The sequence below is a fragment of the Exophiala xenobiotica genome, assembly GCF_000835505.1.
Source record: "Exophiala xenobiotica strain CBS 118157 unplaced genomic scaffold supercont1.2, whole genome shotgun sequence".
Lineage (NCBI taxonomy): Eukaryota > Fungi > Ascomycota > Eurotiomycetes > Chaetothyriales > Herpotrichiellaceae > Exophiala > Exophiala xenobiotica.
The window spans coordinates 4,680,994-4,707,651 of record NW_013562493.1 but is presented as its reverse complement, the minus strand read 5'-3'; the positions used below and the strand labels follow the sequence as shown (position 1 = coordinate 4,707,651).

The following is a 26,658-nucleotide window of genomic DNA, read 5'->3' as shown; positions in this document are numbered from 1 at the left end:
GCCGTTCGACTTAAACAGTCACTATACTACTTTAAAGTGTGACACAATGATTGCGAGTTCGCGAACGCCCATAGCCGGCATTTTAGTGGCTTTGATCACACCATTCACCGATGATGGCTCTGCCATCGACGAGAGTCGTCTAAAATCACATATCGACCATTTGCTCAATGCTGGGTGTCATGGTTTGGTTCCTGGTGGCACCACGGGAGAATTCACCGCTCTGTCCATGGATGAGCGAAAACGAAATCTCGAACTTTGCATTGAATACGCTGCTGGGAGGGCACCGGTTGTGGCAGGAATTGGTGCGACAACGACGAAAGACTGTATCGAGCTGGCCGGACATGCCGCAAAGGTCGGAGCAGCAGCTCTAATGGTCGTGCCGCCTTTCTATGATCCAGTCAACTATGAACAACTGCAGGAACTTATGTCTGAGATCCATGCTGCCTCAGACTTGGATATTGTCTACTACAATATACCTTCGGCATCAGGGCTCACCCTGAGCCCCAAAGAAATTGCCGGCCTCTCGAAAGTCGGAGTGAAGTACCTGAAGGATACTTCGGGCAACGCGCCAGCCTTTACCGAGCTAGTGTTTGGCTTGAGCGATCAGATCACCGCCTTTAACGGTTGGGATACATTGACATTCTACGGTCTAGCAGCTGGGTGCAAAGGTTCGGTATGGGGAGCATCCAATATTATCCCAGAACTTTCAGTCCTGCTGTGGGACGCCATTGCAGTTGAAGGAGACCTCAAGACGGGTCGTGAATTGTGGTCCAAGATCTATCCCATCTGCAAATTCTTGGAAGAATACAACTACCCATCAGCTGTGAAGACGGGTATGGAGTTGCTGGGCCACCGCACCGGAGGGTTGAGGAAGCCTTTCAAACTTCTCGAGGGCGAGCCAAAAGCCGAGCTGGCAAGGTTATTGCAAGCTGCAGGTTTGGAGGTCGTAAACCCATAAAGGTGGTCCAGGCACGGGGAGATGCGGCGGTGACCATGATGACGGTTGCCAACTCAAGTGTTAGCGCTGCGGTACGTCGCTATTTGGGATACTCAGGATAATAACACGTGGAGGAAGCTCTCTTTCGAGATATGTTCCCATGTCCAGACTTGATCTCGCATTCTCTTATCTCCACCTTCGGCAGAGTCATCGCGCCGCCTCCAGACCTTGACCATGCATGTACGGGCCGTCTCCAATCTAGTGAAGCCTGTCAAAGTAAACGTCCTGTCGAGGTAGCCCAGGAGATACTCGCGTTGAGCAGGATACAACGCTTCACAGCCGGCTAGAAAGGCAGGCCAAGGGGTTCCAGGTTCTTCAATGTTGGCTCTCTGGCAGAGCATTTCAAAGTCTTTCAGAGCACGTATGACATTGTCGACGTGCTCTTGTAATATCCATGCGTTGACCTTTCTGATCCTTCGGTAAAAAAGAATCACCAGTGCTGCGTTGAGGGCTCGTACCATGTGATGGCGAGGGCCCTCAATGGTTCTGGCCGTTCCGCTTGAAGTTGAAAGCTCAGCGGCTCGACGGTCCATTGCTGCAAACGAGCAGACCATGTTTTCTAAACGCTGTTTGCGTCGTTCTAGCAGCTCCATGAACTCCACATCTCTCCGTTCTTTGTTGACATTCAAGCTGTCCATAACGTTGGCCAGCCGGGTAGTTTGAGATACAAGGCTCAACCAGGTTTCCGAGATGCCGTAGAGCTCCATGTACATTGTCTCGGCAAACTGGCGAGTGTCTTCAAGGTGGATATCATGCAAACCAATTTCACGGTCCTTCTGAGCCATGTCGTCAACATCGCTGTCAGAAGGTCTCGGCTCAAGTCGAAGGAAGTCGTCCAACCGAGGATTGGGCCCCACTTGGTATTGAGGCTCTGTTGGGCCGAGATTGTTCGCATCCCTGCGTGGCTCATTTGCGGATTGTCGCTTGTTTCCAATGGCCGCATTTACTCCTACGTTCTGATAGTTGCGTAGGACATAACTGCTTTCTCCGATGATTCTCATCCATGTATAAACATGATGCAGTTCTCTGGCTTTCCGTGAGATGTTTCTCTTAGCTAAGCCACGCAGTCGGAGAAGCCGCTCGGCGTCAATCATATACGCTCGAGCATCCTGTTGTTTATCGTAAAGGGTCTGTAGCACCATGTCAGTTCGCAAGCATGAAGTTGAGATCAGCCGGTGTTCCTACGGCAAAAGCAAGCATAGCAATAATTGCCGAGAGTTGTTCTTTGTACTTTGCTTGATTCTGTCCTCTGGTTTCGTTCCTTAGAGATAGTTGCAAATTTTCCTTTGCTTCATCGATCGTCTTATTTGCAACTTCTTGCCAGTGCGAAACCGAAGCGGTGCCCTGCCCTGCCTGTTGAGCAGACAAATGTTGTGCTGAGATCGCCAACAGTGCCAGCAGATTGGTCAAAGCAGCATGTGATACACCCTGAGAAGTCATGTAAGTCAATCTGGCCAAAGTGACCATAGCAGAGTCTAGGTGGATGATTTCCCAGGGCGACTTTTTCTCAACAAGCATGATTCGCATGTGGGGAATGACATGGTCTTTGAAATGTCTCAGAAGTAACTCCGCCTCTTCAGGTCGTAAGTCTTTCGGCGTTGCTCTCTTAATAGAAAACTCAGGCACGCTGGGATTGAGGCCAGAATGTGCGCTAGCCACGTTGACCTGAGGTGCACCCAGAATACTGGAGGTGGGCTGGTGCTCATGAGCAATCAGTGAATTAAAGTCCTGATGTTGGGTCGATATTTCCTCAATGTCCCACTCAAAATCTTGGGGAAGTGGTTCACTGCCAGTGAAGTCAAGGTCAAAGAGATCTGGCCAGTCGAGAAAGTCATGCATGTCGTTTAATGTATCGAAAGACCTAACCGATGGCAAGGCTTCCTCTTGTTCGGGGCCATCGAAAGATGGCGCGTCAACGGCCAGTTGAGGTGAGTCGTGGTGAGACTGAGGATTGTGAGAATCCTGCTCCTGCTCCAGGCTGAAGACGCCGAAGGGTCCCACATTCAGATTATCGATTGAAGTCAATGGGCCATCTTTGCACCTGGCATCTAGTTCCGCAAGAGACTCATCAACCGGTTTCGATGCCAAATTGGAGCGTAGGGCCGTGCTCATAGAAGCCCGACTCTGTTCTTCAGATGCGCCAGTCAGTGCGGTCTAGGGGAGTCTGCCGGAGTTTGCTACCAACCCGTATAGAGATGCTGTCTTGCCGAATGACCGTGGATGTCGCTATTGGGACCTTTCTCGTCTCCTTGACTCTCAGGGTTGGTAACCCATTTCAACTCCTGACGAAACCCATCGCAGACAGCGCCGATAGCCCTACAGCTCAAGCAAGCAGGTCGGACCTTGTCGCACTTCACGTGGCGTCTCCTGCACGTCCCGCAGCCTCCAAATGTATGAGAGCGGGTTGTCTTTTTGGTGCGGCTCGACTTCATCCTATGACGTAGCCTCACTCTGGCCCTGATGGTGAGCTGAAACCGTGTGGAAACAAGTGCCTGAGTGTTATGACTGTTCCAGAACGAAGATTTGGATGGCCTGCTGTTTCTGAAAGAATCAAAGATGTTGCAAAGGTTGGCGCCCTTCGCTTGTAAGACCCGACGGAATGGCCTTCCTCTTTCGGTGCAATGATTCTTATTGGCGGAAACTAGATGTAGCCGCCAGTATTTGACCAGCACCATCAACCAACCCGGTCTCACTGTATCGAGCATACACCGGGCATGCTCCAGAGTAAATCAAGAGACAAAAGGCGACCATGGTCAGGATCTTTCTGTAAGTGCGAAAATGGCTCGAGGTCAAATAGTTAGAAAACTAAGTGAGCAGGACGGGCGCCACTGGCTACATCGGCGGTCAGGCCTTGCACACCATAGCTTCGTCACTTCCTGCCACGGACACAGTCATCTCGTGTTTGTGTCGAGACCCCGACAAAGCCCAACAGGTCAAAAATGCCTATCCGGATCACGTTCAGACCGTGGTTGGCGATCTGGACAACGACGGGCTGATTGAGAGCCAGAGTCAGCAGGCTGATATTGTGTTTCGTGAGCTTACTCCGTTTAGCCATGGGAAATGTGCCAGGCCACTTATCAATGTTCTCTCAGATCTTGCTAGCACGAATCACCTCGCAAGTGCCCAGGCGATCTCCCGCGGGCTTAGCAAGAAGCCAGATGGATCCATTTGTGAGTATCTCAACCAACTGAGTCTTTCAAACTAACGAAGGTCGAAGCATACTGGATACAAATGTCAGGTGCTACGCTGTTCGCCATCTCCGAGATCAAAGAAGGACGATACGGCGAATCATCCAACCAAATCTATGACGACCTGAGAGATACCGAGAAAATTCTGGCAACCATCCGAAACAATCCTTCGCGAAGTGTGGATAACCTCATCATAGCCCAGGACTGGTCGAGAATACGAACGGGTTTGATTGTCGGTCCACTCATATATGGGCCAGGAGCTGGTCCTGTGAATCGAAGAAGCATCCAAGTACCAGAAATCGTCAAGACGACCCTTAGCTACGGGGATGGATTTCGTTTCGCCAAAGGCCTCAACCGATGGAGTAACATCAACATTAGCGATCTGGGTGATTTATTCCTCCGATTGGCACAGGCTTCGCTGAAGGGAAAGACCGATGGCTGGAACAAGGAGGGCATCTACCTCCCGGCCCAAGGTGACATGGTATATTGTGTTGCGCTCGTCCAGAAGGGGAACCACTAACACGGGAATAGTCATTTGGCGAAGTGTACGAGCGCGTTGCACAGGCGGCATACGATCAGAATTTGATCGAAAGCCCAAAGGTACAGCGGACGATTGATGTTGATGGGGCCAACGAAGCTACATCCCACGGAGCTGTTTTATGGGGCACCAATGCAGTATTTTCGTCGGAAAGAGCCCAGAAAATTCTAGGGTGGCAGCCCTCAGCTCCGTCCCTGGCAGCAGATATCCCGGAAACCGTCAGGGCCGAAGCCAGGCGTCTGCGCCACTAATGATGGCGCACGAGGAAGTCCTCCTCACAACGCGAGAACCTCTCCAGCGGGAAAGAAGTAACTGCAAATATCAACAAAGCTGATGCTAAGTTCGTGCAGTGGTAGCAAATCAGTTGTTACGCCATTGCTGCTGGCTACTAGCAGAATCTCCGTATAATGCGGTGGCAAGAAAGTTAGGTAGATATTTTGATCTCTTCTAGATGTTATGGGGTGATAGATACCTCATTGTCATTCGAGTATGGCTTTAAGCCCTTCGACGTTAAATCTAGCATGAGTCTCTGAACCTACCGAACGCTACTTATGCGAGAAGTAGCACGTCAATGCGCCTAAGTCTAGAATAAGGATGTATTACTACTGCATAAAAATTAAGAATCAAATCGTTAAAGAATAGTATATAGTCTACAATTAATTGATGAAATATTATTTGAACTTCCACAGACTTTTGGTACCAGCACGTGGTACCAGGTATGAAGTGACATGCAAGCCAATTGCAAAGATACTTGGCACCCCAACTGACGGTCAAAACATATCATATATTTTACCCACCAACTTTTGCACTAAATCCGTCCCACATTTGGCTTGATGGTCTAGTGGTATGATTCTTGCTTTGGGTTATTCACGATTGCAAGAGGTCCTGGGTTCAATTCCCAGTCAAGCCCTTTTTTGCTCCTTGAACAGTGAACAGGAGCTCGTACCATTATTTTTTTTGGCATTTTCTCATGCGCGTGATTGTGGTGGTAAGAGATCAGATACGGCTCGAAGGTACCTAAGGTTTACGTGTAGTATGCACGTCGTGAAGACTGCAGGAAATGCCAAGCCTGGCGAAGCCAGCGAAGAAGAGTGGAAGATCTACAATCGCGCCCACCGTGTCGTGTCAGCGATCCCTGAATTGGAGATAGCAGAGTCTTCGTTGGCCGTAGGGAATGCGTCGATAGTAAGGATACTACGCGATTTCGATGGGAAGGGCGGCATTCTACGATATAACGGCACGATTTATGGCATTCGCACAGGCCGGCGGTTTGTAGACAAAAGCGACTACCAAAGCTTATTTTCCCACCTAGGCGTTAACATTAGCATTCTTATGAGGCAATGTATTATCCTCTGTTCCAGCGGACAGCATCCATAGCAATATCTTATTTGATGTCCTCAAGGATTCAAAGCAGTGTGGATGAGCCTGAATATCTGTGTAGCAAGGAGGCCGATACTTCGATGCGAAGCAGGTCCCAACTCCTGTTTGGTTCTGTACTTTCACGTGAAACCATCAGGTGCTCAACTTCGTCGTTCTGGACACTGAGCTATGTACCACAGTACTACAAGTACGTAGATGGTGAGACTTTCAGAGCCGGTGGAAATGAGCAGGGTCAATATGTGTTTGTGAAAGGCACTATTTTGGTCTTGCACTCCGCCGAATCACAGGGTCTGAGGCGGAGCAGAGGGCAAAAGAAGCGCAGTGTCGCGTAATTTCATCCATTGGTTTGGGTCGCGACTGGCGCACCGCATTCTGCGCATCCCAGTCGCAGGGCATGTCTCAGCGTTGTTGGCATTTCATTCATGTTGGGCATTGACCATTCATCTTTCATGTTGGCAGTGCTTTCCACCTCATCGTTTGCTTGTCTCTTCCTTTTTCCACATTGATTTCGTTCTCTTCATACAACCTTCTAGCCGCATCACAGCCATGGATAATCATGCCTCTTCACGCGCTGATGAGTCGAAACTCAAATCGTCCAATGCAACCCCCAGACCTTTGACAAAGCCGTCCACACCCAGGCTGTCTACTTCCACAAGACCGTCAACAACTTCCTCTGCGGCCAGGGCAAATGGTGGCAGTTCCCTGAGTAAACCTCCTGCTCGTCCAACAACTACCACTGTCAGAAAACCTGCAAGTACAACTACTTCTTCGAACCCTGCAACTGCAGCCCACCAGAAGAGACAGTCGGTCAGTTCCGTTGATGAGAGACCGTCTGGTGATGAGAAGGGCAAAGCTGGAATATCTGCCAGACCTAAGAGGATGTCCTTGGCTTCAAACACAAGTGCAGACCGGACTGCGACCACCAAGACCGTTGCCGCAACCCCAGCAAGACGGACAACTCTCCAGCCAGCTACGTCCACCCGACCAAGTGCTGCCAGCCCAGTAGGCGCAAGAAAGGTACCTGCTACACCTAGCACCTCGCGTACCGCTACCAGCACCACCACACGACCGAGACCACTTGCAACCACTTCCTCGCGGAATGTTGTCCCCAGCACCCTGGCCGAGAAAAAACGGCTGAGTACAATCCCTGCCTCTCCTGCCGCCAAGACAGGTGCTGAGGAGCCCGAAGACAACAAGGAGAATGTCGTCACATCTGGAGCAAAGAGACCCGTCCGGCCCGCACTAGGATCTAGAAAATCGACCCGGTCGGTCATGATCGAGCAGCAAATCCGTGACTTTGAGCTTGTCAACACCATGCTCCAAGCTGCTATGGCTTCGGATGGTGCAGACGACCAAGAACAACAGTCTGTCAACGACGAGGCTGCGGCTACAATCTCAAAGCTCAAGTCGGATCTCAGCAAAGTCCGGGAATTCGAACGGACACATAGTCGCCTACCCACCAATGCCGAGCTTGAAGAGCTTGCGTCCGCCACAGTGGACAGCGAAGGCAAGCATCAACCCGAAGAACCTGCAGGCCAGGTTGAAGATGCTCCTACTGTAGAGACTGGGTTGCAGAACGAATTGGCGCAAAGCAAGGCTCAAGTCGACACATTACAAGCAGAATTGGTCGACCTGAAGAACAAACTGGACACGTTCAGCAAAAGCGCAGAGGAAGAAAGCCAACGCGTGCAGCAAGCAACCGAAGCAATCAGAGTTGAGCATGCCACCAAGATCGAGGAGCTTACTACACTGCACGAAAGCAAGCTTCGCGAATTGGACAGTGCACATGAAACAAAGGTACAGGAATTGACTAGCAGTCAAACGTCCCAGGCAGACGCACTCAAGCAACAGTTGTCTACCCATATAGCCGCTAAAGAATCTGAGGCTGATGAGCTGAGGTCCGAGCTCGATCAACTTCGAAAGTCCAATTCCGAGAATGAGTCTGCAATGGAGGCGGAGGTCGAGAAACTGAAAGTTGAACTCTCAGATCTTCAGACCTCGGCCGCGAAGGACCAGTTCACAAAGGATGCAGAAATCGCAAAGCTCAAGCTTGATCTCGAAGCCAAGAAAGTCGAACCAGACAGTGTAAGTGCAAGCGAATTTGTGCCGTCGCCGAGTCAGTCGCCAAGTCATGCTACGGAGCTCGAGGATGCGCAGAAGAAGCTCGCAGCTGCCCAGTCTCGACATCAGGCTGCAAAGGAGAACGCAAAGACAAAAATCGCAAAGTTGCAGGAAGAATTGGAGACCAAAACCGCTGCTCTTGAAGCACAGCACCAGGGCGAACTGAAGATGTTCAAGGAGAAGCTGGAGCAAGCAGAGGCCGAGTCTGTGGACAAACAGAAACAAATTGACCAACAACGAGAGGAACATGCAAAGATCAACGAGGAAATGTCTCGCCAAGGCCAGGTTATGCAGTCCCTGAAACAGCAACTTCTGGATTTCCAACAAAGCAAGAAGGAAGAAAACGACGCTCAAACTGCGTTGATCTCTGAATTGCGAGACCAGATTCAAGCTCTTCAGCAACAAAAGGCCGATGAACTGGCAAATGCTGAGAAGGCACACCTCGAGAATATCCGGGACATCGAGAGTCAATTAGGTGCAGCGAAAGAGCAGCTTGTGAAGGCTGAAGACTTGCACAAGACTAGACTCGAGGAGGCCTTGAAGAAGTCTGAAGACGGACTCAGTGCTGCCAATACAGAGCTTCAGGATGCAAAAGCCTCTCATGCCAGCAAACTAGAAGCTATGCAAGCTGAACTTCGAAACCTCAGCGACCAAGCCAACGTCAGACAAGACGACCACGAAAAATCAGTTTCGGCCCTCCAAGCTCAATTAGACGAGGCAAAGTTGGCTCTTACGGAAGCTATCGAGAAACACCAGAAGCTTCTTCAAGACCACGAAACTCAAAGTAACACTGCCAAGGAAGAATTATCTCGCCTGAAGGCCAGCCATAATGAGCAACTTCACCAAGCACGCACTGAAGCGCTGTCAAAGCACGAAGAAGATATTGCTAGTTTGAAGGTCGCTCATGCAAATGAGGTGCAGCAGCTTGAAGAGAAGGTCCACTCTTCACAAAAGGAAATGTCATCTCTTAAGGAGACCCATGCGGCTCGTATTCAACAGCTTGAGGAGCAAACGAGAGCATCGTTGTCGGACCTGGAAACCCTCGAAACCGGTCATGTTGAAGAGCTCAACCGAGCCAAGGCTAAGGCTGCAGAACTGCAGCAAAAAGCACTTGCAGAAGCAGAGAAGACCCATGTCGAGAGAGTTCGACAATTGGAGCAGCAACTCAACGCTGTTGGGGCTGAGTTGTCGGGTGTGGAGTCTGGGCACGCCCAGGAACTCGCTGAGTTGGAAAGACAACGAGTTCTGGATCATGAAGTCGCCATAAGTGCACTTAAAGAGTCTCATACGAACAGTATCAAGGAACTCGAGACGCAGCTGAGGTCCGCCCAGGATGCATTGGAGTCAGCACAAGCCGAGCATAGTTTGCAACTCAAGAAATTGGAAGAGGAGACCGATTCCAAGCATGCCAAGACGATCGAGTCGTTGAAAGCCAGCCACGCCGAGCTCTTGAATGAGGTTGAATCCAAAGCCAAGGTTGGTCAAGAGCAAGCTATCGAGGAGGTGCGTGCTTCTTTGGCTGAGGACAAGCGTCAGCTTGAATCGCAGTCCAGAGCCCTCCAGTCCGACCTGGAGGGCACCAGATTTCAGCTCCAAAGCTTGAAGGGGATTCTCCAATCATTGGACGAAGAGAGCAGATCGAAAGACCAAGAACACGCCGAAGCCCTTGAAAAGATGGATCAGGAGTTGTCCACGGCTGTTCAGAAGGTGGCAGAAAAGTCCACGCAATTTATGAATCTGCAGATGAGCCATGACCAGGCTTTGACTGAGGCAAAGAGAACCCTGGAGAGGAACTCTCAACAAGAATTGGCCAATCTGCGTGCTGACCACGAAAATGCGATTGCGGCACTCCGAGACACACTGGAGGAAGAACACAAGCAGGCCACGGACAAGATTCGGGAAGAGCATGCCAGGTCGATTGAGGCTGATCAGGAGAGGAACAAGTTGCAACACGAGGAGTTGGAGAGCAGAATGAAGGAGGCGCACGATAGTCAAATGGATGAGATCTTGAAGACCTTGGAAAGTCAGTGGAAGTCTCAAGTCGAGCAGCTGGAAGAGACAAATGCGGCCGCTAGTTCCCGCCTCGCAGAAGCTACCGCGGACCATGCGGAAGCTATCAAGAGCCTGAAGTCGGAACATGAAGCAGCTATTGCGACTTTGCACGCAGAGTTGGAAGCTGCTCGTAAGGCTTCTGACCTCGCCAAGGACACCACTGAGCTTGATGAACTTAAAGACCAGCTCACCCGAGCTCGTGAACAAGTCCTGCATCTCGAGCAGAGTCACCAAGAGGCAATGGCCGTTGCTGTTCAAGAGCGCGAGTCTGCCTTGGCGGCCATGAAACAAGAGCTAGACACAGCAAAAGAGATGGCCGAGCAACGACCGGATCCTGCCCAGTTTGAGGAGTTGAACAGCAAGTATATTGAAGCGCAGCAATCGCTCGACGAGCTGCGTGAAAAGCATGAGCAGGCCATTCGCGAGACTCAGGCACAATATGACGACAAGTTGGAGAAGCTCTTTACAGAACTGAATGAAGTCAAGAAGGGCGCTGAAGACATGCCAGACGCCGCAGAACTGGAAGATGCCAAAGCAAATCTCCAAGCGGCAACGAAGTCAATTGCTTCCCTTCAGTCCGAACTAGATGGGGCGATGCTTGAGATCGAGACACAACGAACCATGGCAGAGATCGCACAAAAAGAGCTCGGACAGTTGAAACAGGCTCAAAAGGAACGCGAAATGGTTGCGCTACCTAGTCCCAAGCCTCGAGGAAAAAGCAGAAGTCCAAGAAGAAAATCCATGAATCCATTGTCGCCTGCAGGTCCGAAGAAAGGTCTTGAATCTAGCAAATGGGCTGCTCCTGAAAGTTCTGTATCAGGAGAGGCACAGGTCTCTCCGACCCAAGGCGAAGAATCTCCACGTGGTCCGAGAGGCGGAGACACGGAGAATCAAGCCATTGATGCTGCTGTCGGTGCTGAGTCAGTCTTCTCTGAATCGGCACAGACAGCATCAACAGACGGAAAGCGTAACCTGGCCGGTCAATTGGCCGGCATTCATGAGGAGATTAAACAACTAGGCGAGCTCAGTGAGGACATGTTCGAAGACCATCAGAAGATGGCGAGAACGTTGAACAAGGTTGACGATAGCACGACGACCACAGTTGATGTTCAGGAGGAAGGCGTGGATGCGTGATCGATATGACGAGGAGCCTTTGATGGTGTTTCGATGGGATTGTTGTCTTGTCAGATCAGGACATGTATCGTTGGGCAAGGTCTTGGAGGGGACAGGAACTACCAAGATGAGGTCTCCTGTGGTGGGTTTTCGTTCGTCGGGGCTTTTTTGTTTATGGCTTCTTCCACGTTTTCCTTGAGTCTAATCTTTGCATTCCATTGGGTTTGACTCACCCTCACTTTTCCTCAGCGAGCAAGCGATTGAGCGACAAATTGCAGAGAACCAATTGTGATGTTTGTGGTCCTGGACTGGACGAATGTCCATAGTCCGAAGAGGTACACGGTGTTCCTTTCCGTTGCAGAGTTTCATGGTGTTGATATACCCCCTTTCGTATTGTTATCGGACAGATTTTCAAACAACGAGCTTTTCTCATACCTTTTGCTACACATAAGATGTTGGTCTACTTATGAGTGAAGATAAGGGCTTCGTCTCGATGGTCATCCTGTTGATTGTTGAACTTTAGCACGACGTCCAACGTAGACGGATTTCATGATATTGTAGTAGCGAACTTTTGTCATACCAAGACCTCGCCGTGTAGAATGAACCTAACCGCGCAAGTAAACAAGGGACTGAACAAGTCATTTATCTCATACTTTGTGTGTCTATCAGGGCAACTGTATATGTGACTCGTACGAGGCTCGCACGTACAGTCCTGTCCGGTCCGGTCTGGATGCGTCAGGCTACGGAGGCAACAGCCAGATCTGGAAAAACAGCCAAACTGGGTCCTTTGGCCATGTTGCCGTTAAGGAATTGTCCTCCATGGTTTACAGGACTTTTTGCGTATAAATAAACCCCTTGAACCTAGCTTGGCTCGCTTGCTTCCCATCGCAGGATCGTGCAGATGCTCCATTAGAGTTTCCTACTTGACCGTTCAACAAACCACTCGGGCGCTGCGTCTTCTTCGTCTGGATTATCCGTGCGAGAGCAGTGCGAGAGCATCAAAGCTCCCCTAGGCTGTTCAATAACCATTCGGGCTCTGCGTCTTCATCGTCTGGATTATTCGTGCGAGAGCAGTGCGAGAGCATCAAAGTTCCCCTAGACTGTTCAACAACCACTCGGGCTCTGCGTCTTCTTCATCCGGATCGTGCGAGAGGAGCGACGTTTCGGACTGAGGAGTTTCTGCGTCAGGATCGTTTTGTGGTCTGGATTCTGCAGCGGGGGGAGATGCGCTTTTCGCTTCGATGTCCGATGGAGGTTGAATGGAGCCTGTACCTTCGCCCGCCAAAGCCGTCCTCGCAGCGGCACGGGCACTGGGGTCTGGCTCATCGGCTACTGTCGGATCAGCTGGGGAGGCGTGTTCGGCGGCTGCATCGTTCGCTGGAGTTGCGCGTGGCTTGTCCAGAGTCGGGGAATCTTTAGGTCTTTCTGTGGTCTGGATTGTAGTTGTGCTCTCTTCAGGCAGGAAGCCGCCTCCGACTTCGCCGTCGTCCATGCCAGGAACTGGATTCCCCTTGTGATCATCCTCGGCTTCACGGATGAAACCGCCACCGGCATCATTGTCCTCGGGAAGAAATCCTCCACCTTCAATGTCGTCTGCTTCTTCTGGCACGAATCCTCCGCCGCCGCCATCTTCGTAGTCTGCTCGAGCCAAGCTACTGCCCTTCTGCCGCTTGCCGTCTTCCAGCACGGCTGATGTGGGTAGCTTATTCGGAGATCTGACAACCACGACATCTTGATGGATGACTTCAGGCGGCAGAAGTTGTTCGGTAGGTTTCAACTTTGCCAATGCAGCTTCAGTATCAGTTGCTGATTGCTTTGCACTTGGTTGGCCTGGCTCGGCTGCTTCGTGCATGAACCCGCCTCCATGATCTGCATCGTCGCCTTCATACGTTTCGTCCTCCTCGTCATCGTCGCCAGCTGCAACTGTCTGACTTTCCTCGTTGTCGCCATACTGCTGGTGGACGCGCTCTCGTACTCGCAACGCCGTAAGCCATCTCTTCCACACTCCGAGAATGATCCTGCTCCTGGCCTCTTCGGCTGCGTCTGATGCTTGAGACTCCAGTCCTTCGATAACATGTATCATTGCATCGGTCGTGTCTTCGCTTACGACCACACCGTCGACAACAGCAGTACCCTGCCGCCCTTTGAACTCAAAACCGGTCACGGCGTCCGTGTAATCGACACCAAGGACAAGTGCTGCTTCGGCTGCGAGAGGGTGGCGGATGTGGACTGCTCCTGCTGGAATCATTGTGGGCACGTAGACATCCAGGTTGCCGTACGCGTTCTTGGGGATCTGACCATCGACCACAGGAGGCGGTATGTAGAGGCTCGTCTGATACTCGGCATAGAGAGCGGTGCCTTCATTGGCCTCGTGATCCTCGCCAAGGTCCTCATCGAGCACTACAGCTTGATCACGCCTTTTCTTTGTCACCACTCGTTTCAGAGGTTGCTCTCCTTCGTTCACATCTCTTCCACGCCGGTACCAGGCGTCGGCACTGCGACAGAGATGAATATCTCGCCGACGATAGACACTCTCCAGCTTGGCGGTCTTGCTTGGACCAGTGCTCACTTTGCCCACTTCGTGCTTAGGGTGTATGACCTCATTCATGCGCAAATGCCTCTCAAGAACATAGACAGGATGTCCCTTAAAATCCTGCACGTTCCGTGGCATTGGTTCGCTTTCGGCACGCTTGGTGAGCATTGCGTCTTCGATGTCGTCTCTGTCCTCTGCAAAGGGCTTCTCGAATGCCTGCATCGTTCTCTGCCACCATTCCTGCCCGCCTTTCGTACTCTCGACTCTTAGCTTCCGTGTCTTTGCATTGTACCATTGCGTGTATCGCCTCGTTACGTCTTTGGCGGATCCATCGTCCTCGAACGCGACCACGTACGTCATGCTGTTCAACTGATCGGCTGCAGGTGGCTCAAAGCCCGTCTTTGGTTTGTTGATGGTGTTGCGTACTATGGGGTCCAAGGGTATCCAGGTGGCTGTAGAAGGCGAGTACACCTCCACCCAGAAGATCGGAAACGGAGATTCGACTATTCTTTTCTTTTTCGGAGTGGTTCGCTCGGGACGTGCCCCTGTTGGAGACGCAGAGTAATTCTGCGCCGGTGCATGGTAGTACTGCGGCTTTGGCTTTTCGGGTGTTTGGCCTTTAGCAACGCCCGAGAATGGTAAGACCTGGAGTGAACAGACCAGTCGAGTGTCGACGGCGACTGACCGGAGCAATGCACAGAATAGCTGGGCTGCCAGATCTCTCGATCCCGATCTTGATTTTGCAGCAGCTTTGAAATCGTCGAAGTCGATCAAATCTTCCATGTCGTCGCTCTCTTTCAATGCATCGACATCGTCCTTCCAATGCGCACGCCTCATACCTCTTGCTGTTATTTGCCATTGCAGCCTCCAAATCGAACACACTTCTTCGATGCCTTTTGTAAAGCAATGCGAGCGTTGATATTGAGGTTGGGACTCATCGACGTGCAGTAACGCGGTGATCTTTCGGGGTATGAGCGGCTTTAAGACAGACTGCACAGATTCGGCCTCGCACCACCTGTTTCTACAGTTGAGGTGGGATAGCAGACAGACCAGATGTGCCTTGTGCACTTCCAAACGGAGCTTTCGCTCACCGGGTCCAACTGGCTTGCGTCGTGTCGCAGCACGCTTTGGTGTTTCCAAATTCGTAGTTGACAAGTCGAGTTCGAGAAACTTTGGCTGCGGCTTTTCAGCTATATCATCGTTCTCTTCCGGAAGGGCTTCCAAATCGACGTCCTCGAATTCGACATCCGAGTCGCCTGAGCCTTCGAATTCGTCATAGACGATCTGTTGCAGCTTTTCTGAAGGCTGGTCGTTAGCAGCGGTCACACTTTTATTAGCGACGACATCGTCAGAGCCGAAAAGATCAAAGTCGAGCCCAATCTTGGTCGAGGGTTCTTCATCAAGCTTTCTCCGCTTTGTTGCTCTTGGGTTAGAGGATGCGGCTTGTTCTTCGCGCGCGGCTTCCGCTAGCATCTCACCGTACACTTCGGGGATGCCATCGTCGGAGTCCTGGCGTTGGCGAGCCGATTGACGCGTCCTTCGCGTGGAAGGCCTTCCTGGTTGACTCTTTCTGGCTGGCATGCTGGTGGCAAAAGCGGAGATTTGCGGTCTCAGTCATGGCTAATCTCGTAGTATGGCGCTCGCAGCGATACTATTATTCTATAACTGATTGGGACTTGATGCGCCGATTCTCATAAGCATCGTATCGCGACAGTGAGAATGTTCAATCGCGGTTGAATGGTATGAATTGTGAAGGAGTTGGAGCCTAGTACGTTTGTTTGCGCGTTCTTGGATGATGTAATCTTCAAATATGGAAAAAACGACACCGTCTGACCGAGGACTACGCCCGTGTTTTACAGCAGTCACGAGAGTATCACATTGACAGGGACCCCGGTCAGACAGCGTCAATTTGTTTCCAGCTAAAAGCTCGTCCTCTCTACCATCTCAATTCGTACGAATAATCGGTTCACGCTGTTCGCTTGAAGGGTTGCTCTATCAATATAGAAAAAGTCTCGTATTCTGTTTTCAGTGGTTTTGAATTCAAAGTCCAAGGTACAGGCCAAAGAACAATCATAGACACCTGCTGGAAAGCGGGACTTTGAGTCAGCAAACACTGCGGGCGCAAATGGACTGGCCAGCCCGAAATGGTATTGTACAAGTCTCCTATCAACTCAGTCGAAACATATCATACATGAGAATACTGGGGTTCCCATGATTTAAAGGGTCTCAGCGTCGGCGTAGAAGTGAAATTTCCCCCTCCTCCATTTCCAGCTGAAATCGAGCCAGTAGAAGCTGTCGCGTTAACGGCAGAAATCTGACTGGCAGAAGCTGCTCCAGTTTCAGCCAAGAGTTGACTCGACAAAGCGGCGCCATTTCCAGCGTTTGCACCAGTACCCGTAACCATCGCCACAGCAGTTGTGACTGCTGTAGCTCTGAAGGTATGAGGGTTCGCGGCTATCGTGTGCCCGCCAAAACCGTGGCTGTGAAGATGGTGTTTCGGGATTGTTGTCATGGTGAAGGCAGAGGTCGGTGCAAGATCAGTGGCTGTAGAGCCTACTGAACCACTGCCGGCGGCATGGCCGATCGTCGTCCCATTTCCGGTGCTTAGGGTTGCGGTGATGCTGCAGGCCGTGGCAACACCGTTTCCATCAAGCGTACAGGTGACGGGGATGTTCTTATTGGGGCAGTTAAGATTGGTAAGAGACTGCAGGAATCGGTTGGCCAGGAAAGTGAAAAGACTGTTGCCAACCGTTGCATCAGGCGTCTGGGCGTTTGAGAGTTGAGTCTGGAAACTTGCCAGGAAAGGAGGCTGAATGGCAATCAGGTTGTTGCAATAGGCTGTAGGTGAACCATCGTCGGTTTTGGCCCCATTGCCCAAAGGTGGCATGTTGACGCCCAAGCGATAAGCATTGGTCTTCGTCGCGCTCATCTGGCCGTCTGATGTGAGCAGAGTGTCCGGATCATTGAGAGGGGCCAGGGCCGCAGGTTCGTTCTGCAGGAGCATCGCTTGAAGTTCTTGAGAGGCCATGGACGGCACCGTTGTGCCAGGGTCGTCAATGCTTGGAATACTGAAGGGCGTACACCCAATTACTGGATCAACAAAGTCGGCAATCAGAGCCTCGTCCGAGGCATTGTCGATTTCTGTGGCGGTGGGAAATTTGGCTTGGTTGGCAGCAGTAAATTGAACAGTACTCCCATCAGCCAGCAGCAAGTACTTGGTCGGTAAGTTGTCGGACTGATCTTGGTCAACAATGGCAAAGGAATGGCTAGATATGCACTGGTTTCCGTTGTTGTCGGTTCCGAGGGGAGGGACTTGCAACTTCCCACTTGCCACAGCAGCATTGGTTGCCTCCCAGAAAGAAACTGTGTTACACCAACTGACTTGGCCAAACACATCCCCCTGTGCTCCAGGTAGACCATTGACACACTTCAAGCTCTGCAATATTGGGGATGCATTGCTGTCTTGTCCATGTGTGTCCACGAGTGTTAACGTATTACCATTGAACCCGAAATACAGGATCACCTGAGATCCATCGGCGATGTTCGGCACGACGGGTGCCGCTTGAGCGGTCTTCCCCTGGTCAATGATCAGTGGATGGTAGACTGACAATTGTCCTTGGGGATCTAGAACGGCGGCTTCGGCGAATGCTTGTTGAGTAGTAACAGCTTGAGAACAGGGAGGGAGTAGCACCCAGGGTGTTGAAAGTCCCTCAGCAATCAGGGCATTGGCAGGAACTTGTAGTTTGCAATCCACGGCATTTGGGTCCAAGGCTATGGAATTTGCTGCTGCGGTGCCGCCCACCATCGTGGTAGTGCCTGCTGTCGTGGTGGTTGTATTTGCCAAGAACGTGCTTGATGCTACTGCGGTAGAGCTGCGCGAGTTGCGAAAGCCATTCCCGCCTCGCGGAGCCGCATGAGTGGCGGCGATAAGGAAGGAAAACGCCGCTAGGGCGAGTGCAGAGAAGCCAGTCATGTTGATGATGTGCTGTAAAGAACGTGCAGGGTGGGGGAAGTGCTCTGGCTCGAAAGGGGTAACGAATGACAGGGCCAGCCCGGGGGAATGAAAATACTTCAAACAAGCAACTCAGGTAAACATTTTTGCTGGAAGATAGAATGGAAGAGGCTCCCAAATCGACGGCCACGCGGTCAAATTATAAAGCGTCAACGATCATTGAGAAGATGCTCCTCGCTTGATGGATGGAACCAACACGAGGGGTATCATCCTGCATGACATTAGATCCATCGTTCTCGAGACGAGCGGCATGGGCATGGCCGCATTGACTTGCGGAGTGCTGGAGCAATGGAAGGGAAACAGTGAGTCACTGCATCAATGTCATTCGGTATAGATCTGAGAAAGGTCGGTTTCGTCAGGGTTGATGCCTGCCCAAATGGCAAAAAGGGGGCCGGTGGTGGCTTTTGAATCTGAATACTTCCATCGGTGTGGGAAAGTTCTGGCCCCCAAAGCGTGGAGAATTGCGTAATAGGGGGGATATTGAGGTGCACGAGGTGGTGGGCCAAGGTGTCTACTACGGTACGGAGTACGGAGTTACATATAGGTAGAAATGAAAGTGCTCAAGCATTTATGGGGTGACCTTGGCGAAAGCTTGACAGTTATTTCAGCCAACAGCGGGGCAGAAACTCCCCACCGGCAAATGAGGTCGCGCATAACCGAACAGATGTGGAGAAGGAGAAAATCCGCGACGCGAACCGCATCACATTGAAACCACCACTCCTGTTCCTCGATGCGTTTCGCTTAATCCAATTTACATAGTACCTCGGTAATGTTGGGAAGTCAGGCTGAGTCCCATGTCACAATACCTAGCTAAGGTTTTAGTTTGTAACTTGGCGCCAAGTCAGGCCATAAGGAGACCACCAGACTCCATACATACCTGTGAAGTCTAGAACCGTCTCGATGCCATCGTTGCACTATCCCCCATCTCTTCACCAATTCAAGATATTTTGCTTCCAAACTTTGCTAGGAGCTTCATAATATGGCTAGTCGCTGTGAGACTCAGTTTCACCTTCGCTTTGGTTAGAAGTGATCGCTTTGCTGACAAGGCTGGTGAACCTCGTGCTTGTCCCCTTGCTATGATATCATTATGTCCCCGCCATAGCGCTCCATAGCGCGGAATGGCAACACGTGGGAGAGCTTGTTGATGTTTGTCACTCAAGAGGATTTATTCGTCCTGCGGTGCGGTAATGATTCCTCGAAAGTCCAAAACGCACCACGGTTAGCTCCTTCTTTACTGAGATTGATCTTTCGAGAGCTAACTTAGGACTTCGAAACCAATTATTCTCTCTTTTCCGTAACTTGCGCTCACTTTGAATACTAGTAGTTGTGTGACCTTTTCCGGCAATCAATGGCTGGAGCCCATTTCGAGAAATCAAAAATTGTTTACGGCCCCTTTTCCATCGACAGTCTTCTTAAGTGAGCTCCTGCTCGCAGGAGAAAAGAACCAACGACATGGCAGCAGGACATCTAGGTAGCATCCGTCGTGGTCATTACCATGCTGACTTTGATGAACCCCATCTCGACCAGCTTGTCAACGAGTCCGTCTCGGCGCTCGCCCCCTTTACTGCTCTGATCCTCACGATTACTATCGTGATGCTCTTTCTGATCAAACTCTATGTCATCGAGAGAATACTCATGCGCACGAAACGCTACCGTCGCCATTTCGACCATCTTGGCCCGATCCAACAATGTACTTTCATCAACCACCACGTCGCTGCAGGTTGCAAGATCGTTCTTCTGTTTTCGGCAGCCTATCCATTTTTGGCTGTTGCTTTCGGTCACTCGACACTCCAATCACCAATCATACCACATCACAGACCTACGAACGGAGACGTTCTGATCGTCTGCGCGCAGATCTTTACTGCCATGTACATCTTCGAGCTCTTCTTTCGAAGGACAATTAGTGTCATCAGTGCGGCACACCATATTGGGGCAATCGTCATAACGCAATCAGCTGTGGCCATCAGCTTGAACTTCCAGCACGAAAAGGATGCAACTTTTGAGTTTGTCTTGTGCTTTGTATGGGGTACGTCTTCTCTTCCGTTGTTCGTTCTGGGCCTCACTCCAGCAAACTTGTAGCTAATCCTTTCGTTCATGACTAGGTGCTTTCGACATCGTAGCCGAACTCTGGCCTCACATTGCCATGATTCTCTACCGCTTGCACCCAGGTCGGCACTCCTTGATGTACAGACTCTTTCTTGCCACGACAATTGTCGAGCTTGCAGGGACCGTGTTCGAGACCATTATCGTGTTCTGGCTCTGGGGAACATTGTGGGATCAATGGACATTGCCTTTCAAAATCGTGACTCCTATTCTGCATGCACTCTTCAGCGCCGCCCAATTACTCGGCGCTTGGGTATTCTGGCGAATGGCGACAAAGGAGAAGTCATCAATCAATGCTATCGAGGTTGAATCGGGCGCACCCAAAATTGAGGAGACAGTGTCAGACGATCCATCAAGAGCACTTGAAGGAGAAAGAGGAGCAGATGGAGCGATCATGTTTCCCGGTAATAGGGCAAGTTCATGATCGAGATGCTGTCTGCCGAGTTACCTTTCTGATCTGACGCAAATTGCCGGCAAGGCTGTCGTTTCGAATATTATATCGGCCGCTGCCGACCTATTTGTGCCTAGCACTTCGATTCCACCTTGTGTCTGAGGGCTATGTTTCCATCCCACGACCACCCCGCTAAAGGAAATATTACAAATACGACCGCAATGTCGACTAAGCTCTCACCCTTTTCCACCGCTCTACACTACATCTCACTTTCAATACGTTATGACCACGTTGTGGCGGCCAATTCGACCCAAGGGGTAAGAGTTTTGGGACCCCTGGCTTCAGTATAATCGACTTCCTCTTCGGAGAACTGATCAAAGATAGCCTCGGAGGCATCCGATTTGGTTCGCAACGCACAGATGATTGCTATCTTAAAGGTACCTCGAGTATCGGGCTGATGATGGGTATGGGTATGGGTATGCGCGTGCGCACGGTCGTACGACATGACAGGCAATCTGATGAAGGACAGTGATACACCCTTCTAATATGGCGAATGACATTAGTAGAGGCTGTGACTTGTGGGAGCCTTGCCTCACGGCTGAAGAGAAGGGATGGCGTAGCTGCACCATGTGACAATCCAGCCGTCGGCCTGACGGGCTAAGCGCGTGCGGCTGGCTGGTGGTAAAGGCGCTACTTCCATCCTAATTCTCTGACAATTGACCAGTGTGTTTACTGCTCCTACGTCGTGTAGAGTCGACATTGCTCAATTGCTTCATTCGGCACACACGTATAAAAACTCCCCGAAATAGGCCCTACCCAGAATCACACTTTCTCAACATGGTCGTTCTCAGCCTTCCTTACTTCTCTGCCATGGTCAGTCCCTCTTTCGGTCTCTCCGCTGTAGATCCCCCTTGACTGTGCTTCCGAATGGGCCACCTCAGTCCCAGCCTGCTGCCTGATTCGTGCCATTTCCGCCGTCGAGGGTGGCTCCCAACTGCTCGACTTCATGGGAGACACATGTTCGATGTACATGGTGTCAATTTCTTCGAGAGTCCTACCTTGACCTTCAATGACGAAGAAGTATACGAGAAGTCCTCCAGCCAAATTGCACCCCGCGAATACGTAGCCGTAGCGGAAATCGATCGCACTGACGATAAAAGGGGTGAAGAAAGCGAGCAGGAAATTCCAGGTCCAGTTGCTTGCGGTTGCCATTGCCATGCCCTTGGCCCTGTAGCGTGAGGGAAAGAGTTCGGCAATCAAAGTCCTTGATTATCATCAGTAGTTAGCAGATATCACCGGTAGATAGATATATCCAGTAAACGCTTACCAAACCATTGGGCCCCATGTTGTAGCAAAGCCCAAGATGAACAGACAAGCAAAGACGATCATTGCCACACCAGCCTTGGGAGTTTTCGATGGGTCCTTGTCATCCAACGAGAAGTGGCCGACTGAGGCGAAAACCATGAAGCAAGCGAACATCCATAGACTGCCCGCTATCAAAGACCTCCTTCGCCCATAGTGCTCAACGAGATAGAGGCCAATGAAGGTGACTCCGAAATTGACACCGTTAAGGATCAATTGGGTCACAAAGGAGTTGATCTGGACAGACTTGAATATGGTAGTCCCGTAATAGAAGAAGAAATTTGCGCCCGTCAGTTGTTGCAGTGCTTGTAGCATCATGCCGAGCACAATTCGATATCTAAAGAGCGACATGTCAGTAAGGCGTTCTTCATGTGCGTCCATAGGTTGCTGCTTACGCCATTCTTGGTGCTCTAAGCATCACTCTGAATTCGTGGATGGCATTGCCTTTCGATTGATCCTCGGCACGAAATTTGCTCTCTATTTCCTCCATCTGTGTATAGATAGCGTAGTGATTAGCTGGAGCACCGTACACCCTCATCAGAGTAGCCTTGGCAGCCTCGGTCCTGCCTTTGCGATACGCATATCGTGGGGTTTCGTCAAAGAGGAGCACGCCTGCGCCCAGGACGAGTGTCCATATCCAACCAAGGCCAAGGACAATTCTCCACGACGCAGAGTTGTTCTGTTGGCCTTTATAAGTTCCGTAATTGAAGCATGCGGCCAGGAAAATGCCGAACGTGATGAAAAGCTGGTAGGTGCAGACCAAGGCGCCACGGATCCAAGGCGGAGCAGTCTCAGCTTGGAACATGGGTACAAGCACTGACAACGCACCAACTCCAAAACCGGAAACTAGCCGACCGATCATAACTTGAATCCATGCATAATCGGCTGCGATCTGGACGATGAACCCGACGGAGACAATGACAGACCAGAAACTGATCGAGAACCGACGACCGATTCTATCCGCTAATGGAGCCGCGAGCAAAGCGCCAAGTAGCGTTCCAATGGATAGCTGACAGTGTCAGTAATGCCTTGCGATTGGGAGCAATCTACCCTCACCATTGCGACTATAAGGCCGGATCTGACATCGCTGAACTTATGCTTCCCACCTGATGTCGGCTGTCCAAAGCGTTTTTGGAAATCTGGCATTTGCAAAAAGCCCGAAATCTGTCCGGTATCATAGCCAAAGCTGCATCATGCATCAGTGTATGCGCACCTGTTCTGTCGGTTGCGCTTACATTAAGCCACCCATGGAAACCAGGCAGCCCATGGCCAATGAGCGAGCCGTCACCCGAGGAAGCGGAGAGTAATCCAGGCCGGCCAAAGAGTGTCTTACATCATTGCCTTTCTCAGAGCTGGGATTGTACTTGTCAAAATAGACCTTCATACTCATGCTCTTCATGTTGGGCGCGATTAATGGGCGTAGTGACTTATTCTGGGAAATCCTCAAGCCTTGTAGGTTGCAGCTGTGGTTGACCCGGGGAAGGAACACGTTTATTATACACAATCCACCATGAACAGATCACCATTCCCCATGACATCATTCTACAACTGAATGGTCGCGTGGTAAAATCCTACAGAGGATATGATAGACCCATCTGGCTGCGCCTATGCGAAAGTTTCGCACTAGACGAGCCGAGGGACAAGTTCGGCACGCGGCCAGTGGATACAAAGTCATCCAAACTTGGATCATCGTCCCTACTCTCAGGAAGTCAGAAGTTTGCCGGCCGTCCTTTGAATTTGCAAGGAGCGGCCAAAACCATCACTTTATCACATTGCTGATCGCGAATGTGCATGGGCCCGAAACTCAGTAATTATTGTGCTTTCGGAAGTCTTGTGAGTGATATCAGCTATGTCTTCTCGGTATGATGAGAGTATTTAAAAGACCCGCATCGACGATAAAAGAAGAGACGAGTTCTGGGTCCCGAGGTAGCGTGTAGGTCGTTCTGGAGCTGTAGATGAATGCGGAGGTGAATACGAGGCTTGACGACATGTCCGTGTTTGAGAGTTACTTTGGCGGATCCCTATGACATCTGTGCTCCATTCCCCGCCATGAATTCCGATGATCTTTCTATATAGGCTGTAGAAGTAAGTTGGCGCTACGTATTGGGGACGGTGGCGGTGTACTCTTTACTATTGGCAGTAACGCAATGAGATTGGAATTGCTCAGGAAGAAGAGGGAAGAAAGAACGGTAGGCAACGTTTGCCCAGCAGCTCCAGCCCTTGAGGTCTTCAAGCTTGAAAACTCTCTTCGAGTCGATATATATATATATATATATATACGTTGATATCCTATAGTACGAAATCGCTTCTTCTCATGCCTGCACCCAGAGACTGTCAAAGTATAAAATACGCACAGTCATAATCCGCCATTAACAAAATGGTGGTATTGAATCACCATTTTATTTGACGCATCCATGGATTGCTTTATGCAATTTTCGAGGAGGATTTGCTTTAACTCGATTTTGGCAAAGACATGTCTAAGACCTTGTGTCAGTTCTGCGGATTTGCTTGAGACACGGAGAAAACTTGGCGGTAGTTGTTTTCTAGTTGAGACCTCAGTCCGGGCGTTGACTCGCCTAAATTCAAGAAGTGTAGTGAACTGTGTGTGTGAGTGTCTAAGACACATGAAGACAATGCCTAAGACACCGGGTAACGTAGCTATTAAACAGTGAATGATTACCTGGGAGGTTTGCGGGTTGCGCGCCACCCGGGCACATAACCTGTCCAAGGTATGAGGCTTTGGAAGTGTGAACGAATATCTGTATCCAGGGTTCTAGGATTTCGCAACCATCCCATCATCCCGCTGAAGACTTCGAATGCAGCAAGAGCTTGTGAATCTGGAGATTGCGTATTTCAGTCCTCCTCCAGTCGTACCGCCACTCGCTTTGGCGGCCAGTGGTGCCAACTTCCTCAATGCCTAGTTCACCCACACGCAGCCGCAGCACTATCGCTTCCTGGCCGCCGGAGCAATGAGTCTCGTCATCTTCCCGTACACGCTTCTGGCGCTCGGCTCGACAGACGCTGAGCTGGCTTCGAGAGCCGAGCGAAAGCAAGGTGGTACAGATTTTGGATTGAGAGATCTCAGCATCAGAGGCTTCATTCAGCGACGGAGTGAGCGCGGTGCCATCAGGGGGTTCTCCTACTCGCGAGCGCGCTTGTTAGTTGTGATGGTATGTTGTATTTGATTTTCTAGCTGCTGGACTAGTCGACGTTGGTGTCGGGAATGAGCTGTCCTGATGTGGCCTCCTTGCTGCCGATGTGACTCTTTGCAGGTCTACTTTACACTACCAGTCCCTTGTCCTTCTGCACATCTTCTGGATCATCAAAAGGGTTGGCACCCATCATCTTCCACGCTTGAGCGGCATGCATGTCGAGATCTGGCACTTTCTTCGGGAAGGACATCTCCTTGCCTCCGTCATTGACATAGGTCACATTATTGCCCTGTTCAAAAAGGGTACTTGATCAGCTTACATTGAAACTTCTTCTTGATCGTCAGCACTTACCAAACCCAGTGTCAACTCTATCGAAGTATCCACCACTCCTGGCTTATACGTCTTCAGTGGCCTGCCGCTGATGGATCGTACAATATTCTGCGCCACGATAATACCCTGGAATGCGGCTGCTCTTCCCAACCTTGGACCAGGAAGATCAATCACATCACCACAAGCGAAGACGTTCGGAGGAGCGCCAGTGATTTGCAATGTCTGCCCGACAAGGACTGACCCAGAAGGAGATACCGAGGATGGGAACGCGTCCTTGACGAGGGCCGAGCGAGCGTACTGTCCGGTGCACCTAATCTGTGAAGTGGTCAGCAGGTTGCGCTCAACCATATTCGGAATATTCACCAGAGCGTCACACTGGAGCACCTTCTCACTCTGAATGGTGACTTCGGTAGGGTTGTCATCCTCCAGACCAGATATGACGCGCTGCCCCAGGTACAGTTCGACGCCAAGCTCTTCAAGAGCCGACTTGGCTATATCATGCAGACCACGTCCGAAGTTGTTCAACAACTGCTCCCGTGAATGGACCAAGGTCACCTTTTTCTGCGGATACTGGGTTTTGATATCACCCGCGACTTCGACTCCTGCCGCACCTGCACCGACTACGACAATATGATGCGCAGCTTTGATGCGTTCTTGTCGCTCTTCGAAGAATTTCATGCATCCGGCCTTGTCGTCGGCGTCCATCGTGGCCGGATATCGAGCCTGCGAACCAGTCGCGATTGCGAGGTACTCGAACGGAATGTTGGAGCCATCGGACAGTATCACCTCCTTGGCTCCGATCTTGATGACCTCTCCTTGGCGGAAGGAGTATATTCCGTCGGGCTTGACTGAAGTTGGCTGCGGGTAAGGGATGAATGCGTTCTTCGTGTGGCCCTGGATGACGGTGATTCGGGGGAAGTTCCAGGTGAAATGATAGTGCGAGTGCTTCTCAATCACCATGACTCGATAGCCGGTGGGGAGAGAGTCCGCAAGCTGTCTCGCCAGGAAATAGCCCGCGAAGGAGCCGCCGACGACAACGACATTCTTCGGGTCGGGAACAGACTTGTACGTAAAGCGATGGATCCGAGCGGATATTTTGAGTCCAATTGTGTCCCAAGTGATTGATATTGCGAGGCCAATTAGTTTGAAGAAAAGGAAGACCTTTTGTAGCATCTTGGGAAACAGCAAAGACATGGCACAAGGCCAGAGAAGAAAAGGGGACTTGAGATCTTATCTGATAAAAATCTTTCATCGATCCCGGACAGCCCAGTATAGAAAAGGCTCGAGACTGCGCTCCGATGTTCGGCAGGCCCGGATACTCCGTGGGTCTTGGTAGCCTAGTAGCCTACAGTAGTCTTGGTTTAAGACCAGGGTGACCAGGGTGAG

The 26,658-nt window shown here is 50.9% G+C and overlaps 9 protein-coding genes and 1 non-coding gene across 11 annotated transcripts; 5 read left to right on the top strand and 5 right to left on the bottom strand.

Annotated features, from left to right (window-relative positions):
• Positions 1–46: 46 nt before the first annotated feature.
• PV05_03974 (uncharacterized protein) lies at positions 47–958 on the top strand (the record flags this gene model as incomplete). The annotated part of the gene is made up of 2 exons (XM_013464661.1): positions 47–668; positions 711–958. 2 exons carry the CDS (start codon positions 47–49, stop codon positions 956–958), a joined length of 870 nt encoding a protein of 289 aa, XP_013320115.1.
• Positions 959–1,050: 92 nt separating this feature from the next.
• On the bottom strand, positions 1,051–3,109 carry PV05_03973 (uncharacterized protein; the record flags this gene model as incomplete). Its single annotated transcript, XM_013464660.1, has 2 exons — positions 1,051–2,127; positions 2,183–3,109. The coding sequence occupies 2 exons, from the start codon at positions 3,107–3,109 to the stop codon at positions 1,051–1,053; spliced, it is 2,004 nt and encodes a 667-aa protein (XP_013320114.1).
• A 637-nt stretch (positions 3,110–3,746) lies between these two features.
• On the top strand, positions 3,747–5,033 carry PV05_03972 (uncharacterized protein; the record flags this gene model as incomplete). The annotated part of the gene is made up of 4 exons (XM_013464659.1): positions 3,747–3,763; positions 3,815–4,167; positions 4,215–4,666; positions 4,717–5,033. The coding sequence occupies 4 exons, from the start codon at positions 3,747–3,749 to the stop codon at positions 4,972–4,974; spliced, it is 1,080 nt and encodes a 359-aa protein (XP_013320113.1). The 3' UTR covers positions 4,975–5,033.
• Positions 5,034–5,550: 517 nt separating this feature from the next.
• Positions 5,551–5,633, top strand: PV05_03971. The gene has a single exon. It is a non-coding gene; the product is annotated as a tRNA-Pro (tRNA).
• An 860-nt stretch (positions 5,634–6,493) lies between these two features.
• PV05_03970 (uncharacterized protein) lies at positions 6,494–11,813 on the top strand. Its single transcript, XM_013464658.1, has one exon. It carries the CDS (start codon positions 6,650–6,652, stop codon positions 11,408–11,410), a length of 4,761 nt encoding a protein of 1,586 aa, XP_013320112.1. The 5' UTR covers positions 6,494–6,649; the 3' UTR covers positions 11,411–11,813.
• A 642-nt stretch (positions 11,814–12,455) lies between these two features.
• On the bottom strand, positions 12,456–15,659 carry PV05_03969 (uncharacterized protein). The gene has a single exon (XM_013464657.1). It carries the CDS (start codon positions 15,501–15,503, stop codon positions 12,474–12,476), a length of 3,030 nt encoding a protein of 1,009 aa, XP_013320111.1. The 5' UTR covers positions 15,504–15,659; the 3' UTR covers positions 12,456–12,473.
• A 448-nt stretch (positions 15,660–16,107) lies between these two features.
• Positions 16,108–17,895, bottom strand: PV05_03968 (uncharacterized protein; the record flags this gene model as incomplete). Its single annotated transcript, XM_013464656.1, has 1 exon — positions 16,108–17,895. The coding sequence occupies one exon, from the start codon at positions 17,893–17,895 to the stop codon at positions 16,108–16,110; it is 1,788 nt and encodes a 595-aa protein (XP_013320110.1).
• Positions 17,896–19,386: 1,491 nt separating this feature from the next.
• Positions 19,387–20,461, top strand: PV05_03967 (uncharacterized protein; the record flags this gene model as incomplete). The annotated part of the gene is made up of 2 exons (XM_013464655.1): positions 19,387–19,960; positions 20,037–20,461. 2 exons carry the CDS (start codon positions 19,387–19,389, stop codon positions 20,459–20,461), a joined length of 999 nt encoding a protein of 332 aa, XP_013320109.1.
• Positions 20,462–21,250: 789 nt separating this feature from the next.
• On the bottom strand, positions 21,251–23,189 carry PV05_03966 (uncharacterized protein; the record flags this gene model as incomplete). Its single annotated transcript, XM_013464654.1, has 5 exons — positions 21,251–21,692; positions 21,756–22,127; positions 22,186–22,799; positions 22,847–22,976; positions 23,026–23,189. 5 exons carry the CDS (start codon positions 23,187–23,189, stop codon positions 21,251–21,253), a joined length of 1,722 nt encoding a protein of 573 aa, XP_013320108.1.
• Positions 23,190–24,945: 1,756 nt separating this feature from the next.
• Positions 24,946–26,518, bottom strand: PV05_03965. Of its 2 annotated transcripts, XM_013464652.1 has the most exons (3): positions 25,636–26,518; positions 25,294–25,587; positions 24,946–25,231 (listed from the first exon to the last, which is right to left on the bottom strand). In XM_013464652.1, exons 1-3 carry the CDS (start codon positions 26,464–26,466, stop codon positions 25,070–25,072), a joined length of 1,287 nt encoding a protein of 428 aa, XP_013320106.1. In that variant the 5' UTR covers positions 26,467–26,518; the 3' UTR covers positions 24,946–25,069. The 2 variants fall into 2 exon arrangements, with proteins under 2 accessions (XP_013320106.1, XP_013320107.1); XM_013464653.1 differs by having other exon boundaries at positions 25,294–26,518.
• Positions 26,519–26,658: the final 140 nt, after the last annotated feature.